The sequence below is a fragment of the Euphorbia lathyris genome, chromosome 9, assembly GCF_963576675.1.
Source record: "Euphorbia lathyris chromosome 9, ddEupLath1.1, whole genome shotgun sequence".
Classification (NCBI taxonomy): Eukaryota; Viridiplantae; Streptophyta; class Magnoliopsida; order Malpighiales; family Euphorbiaceae; genus Euphorbia; species Euphorbia lathyris.
This window is the reverse complement of record NC_088918.1, coordinates 5,668,778-5,670,196: the sequence shown is the minus strand read 5'-3', so window position 1 is coordinate 5,670,196 and position 1,419 is coordinate 5,668,778. Positions and strand designations below refer to the sequence as shown.

Sequence of the window (1,419 nt, the reverse complement as noted above, 5' to 3'; positions counted from 1 at the left end):
AGTTCAGTAAGTTGTTTACAGAAACTTGTGACAAATCTACTTGACCATTGTCAACTAAGAACCGCTTAGCGAATTCCAAGGATCCATTATGAGAAATTAAGGATTTAGGTATAGATATCTTTACCCCTAATTAATCCTAATGCTCCTGTATTCCTTAGCACCCTGGCATCGGTGATGACAACATCATCTCCAAGCACAACGTCAGTTAATATTTTAAACATCAATCAAATTTTCAATCATCAAAAACATATATGAATAATTTTAAGAACACATATAATCCAAAACAACCTCAAATGTAATTTACGAAAGGCAAAAATAAAATAATTAAAAATCAATTTATTCAGGATGTAACTCGCTGAAACCAGACAAACATGAAATGAAATTACTCCAACAAAATCAAAGATCACATTCCACCATATCGAAAGAAATCACTGGACCAGAGATGATCCTCGTTCTGATCAGAAAACGGCGGCAACATCTCTTCTCCACCACCCGTGATGGCGCCACCACCAAACTGGAATTGGTTTGGAGGGTTAACCAAATCCGTAAACGTCCATGGTTGCCTCTGCACACTCTCCCCATTCACATCAAATCCCACCGTCTCTGGCGGCTCAGCCACCACCACCGTCCCTTCTGCACCGCCTTCAGCCACCGAAGTTTCCACCACCGCAACAGATGCAGCTCCCGCATAAGAATTATTAACCGTTAGGTTTTCAATTCTCATGATTATCTTGATCAAGTTTTGATCAATTATCCATCGAAGATCAGTCAAATCGAGCATGTTCAGATAAATCAAGCTTTGTCCGGTGAGACTATGGAACATCGCCTGAGTTACCTCCATTTCCCGGTTATCCTTTTTCTGCTTCCTCAGCTGCTCAAGTGCTTTGTTGATTCGTTGCCGGAGAAAGCTCTGCTGGTTAAGCATTTTCTTGCTTTGCTCCATCTCCGGCATCCTTCTGAGGTGAGAAACAACTTCGTGAACACCGTACTCCGACGGCCAAACCTCCGGCCGAGAATCATAAGGGCTGTATATTATTGCATACGCCGGAATATCACAAAGTGTTTTTAATTCACTTAACTTCTTCAATAGACCCTTCTTCCTCTTCTTGAATGTTGCTTTTCTGGCTGAATTGTTTTCTATGAAAGCAAGTTTCACCTTCTTTCTCATTCTTTTCAGTGGAATGAAACTATGTGAAAGTCAGAAAATGGAAGCTTTTGTGTGTCTGTGTTTTATAGGGTTATTAGGATAATTATTCATTTAATACAGAATCATAGAATATACAATCTTGGTTGGCATTTTTAATACATGTGTTGACCTTTTTAATATACATGAATGTGATAGCCAACCTTGGTTGGCATTTTAGAGGATAAATTTTCAAAATCATTACTAATTCTATGTATATAAATACATATTAGTTA

The 1,419-nt window shown here is 38.6% G+C and overlaps 1 protein-coding gene across 1 annotated transcript; it reads right to left on the bottom strand.

Annotated features, from left to right (window-relative positions):
• Positions 1–239: 239 nt before the first annotated feature.
• On the bottom strand, positions 240–1,168 carry LOC136207226 (agamous-like MADS-box protein AGL80). The gene has a single exon (XM_065998535.1). The coding sequence runs from the start codon at positions 1,166–1,168 to the stop codon at positions 404–406; it is 765 nt and encodes a 254-aa protein (XP_065854607.1). The 3' UTR covers positions 240–403.
• Between the last annotated feature and the right edge of the window lie 251 nt (positions 1,169–1,419).

Coding starts and splice junctions, on each gene's coding strand:
- LOC136207226 (XM_065998535.1), bottom strand. CDS start 1,168: ATGAGAAAGAAGGTGAAACTTGCTTTCATAGAAAACAATTCAGCCAGA.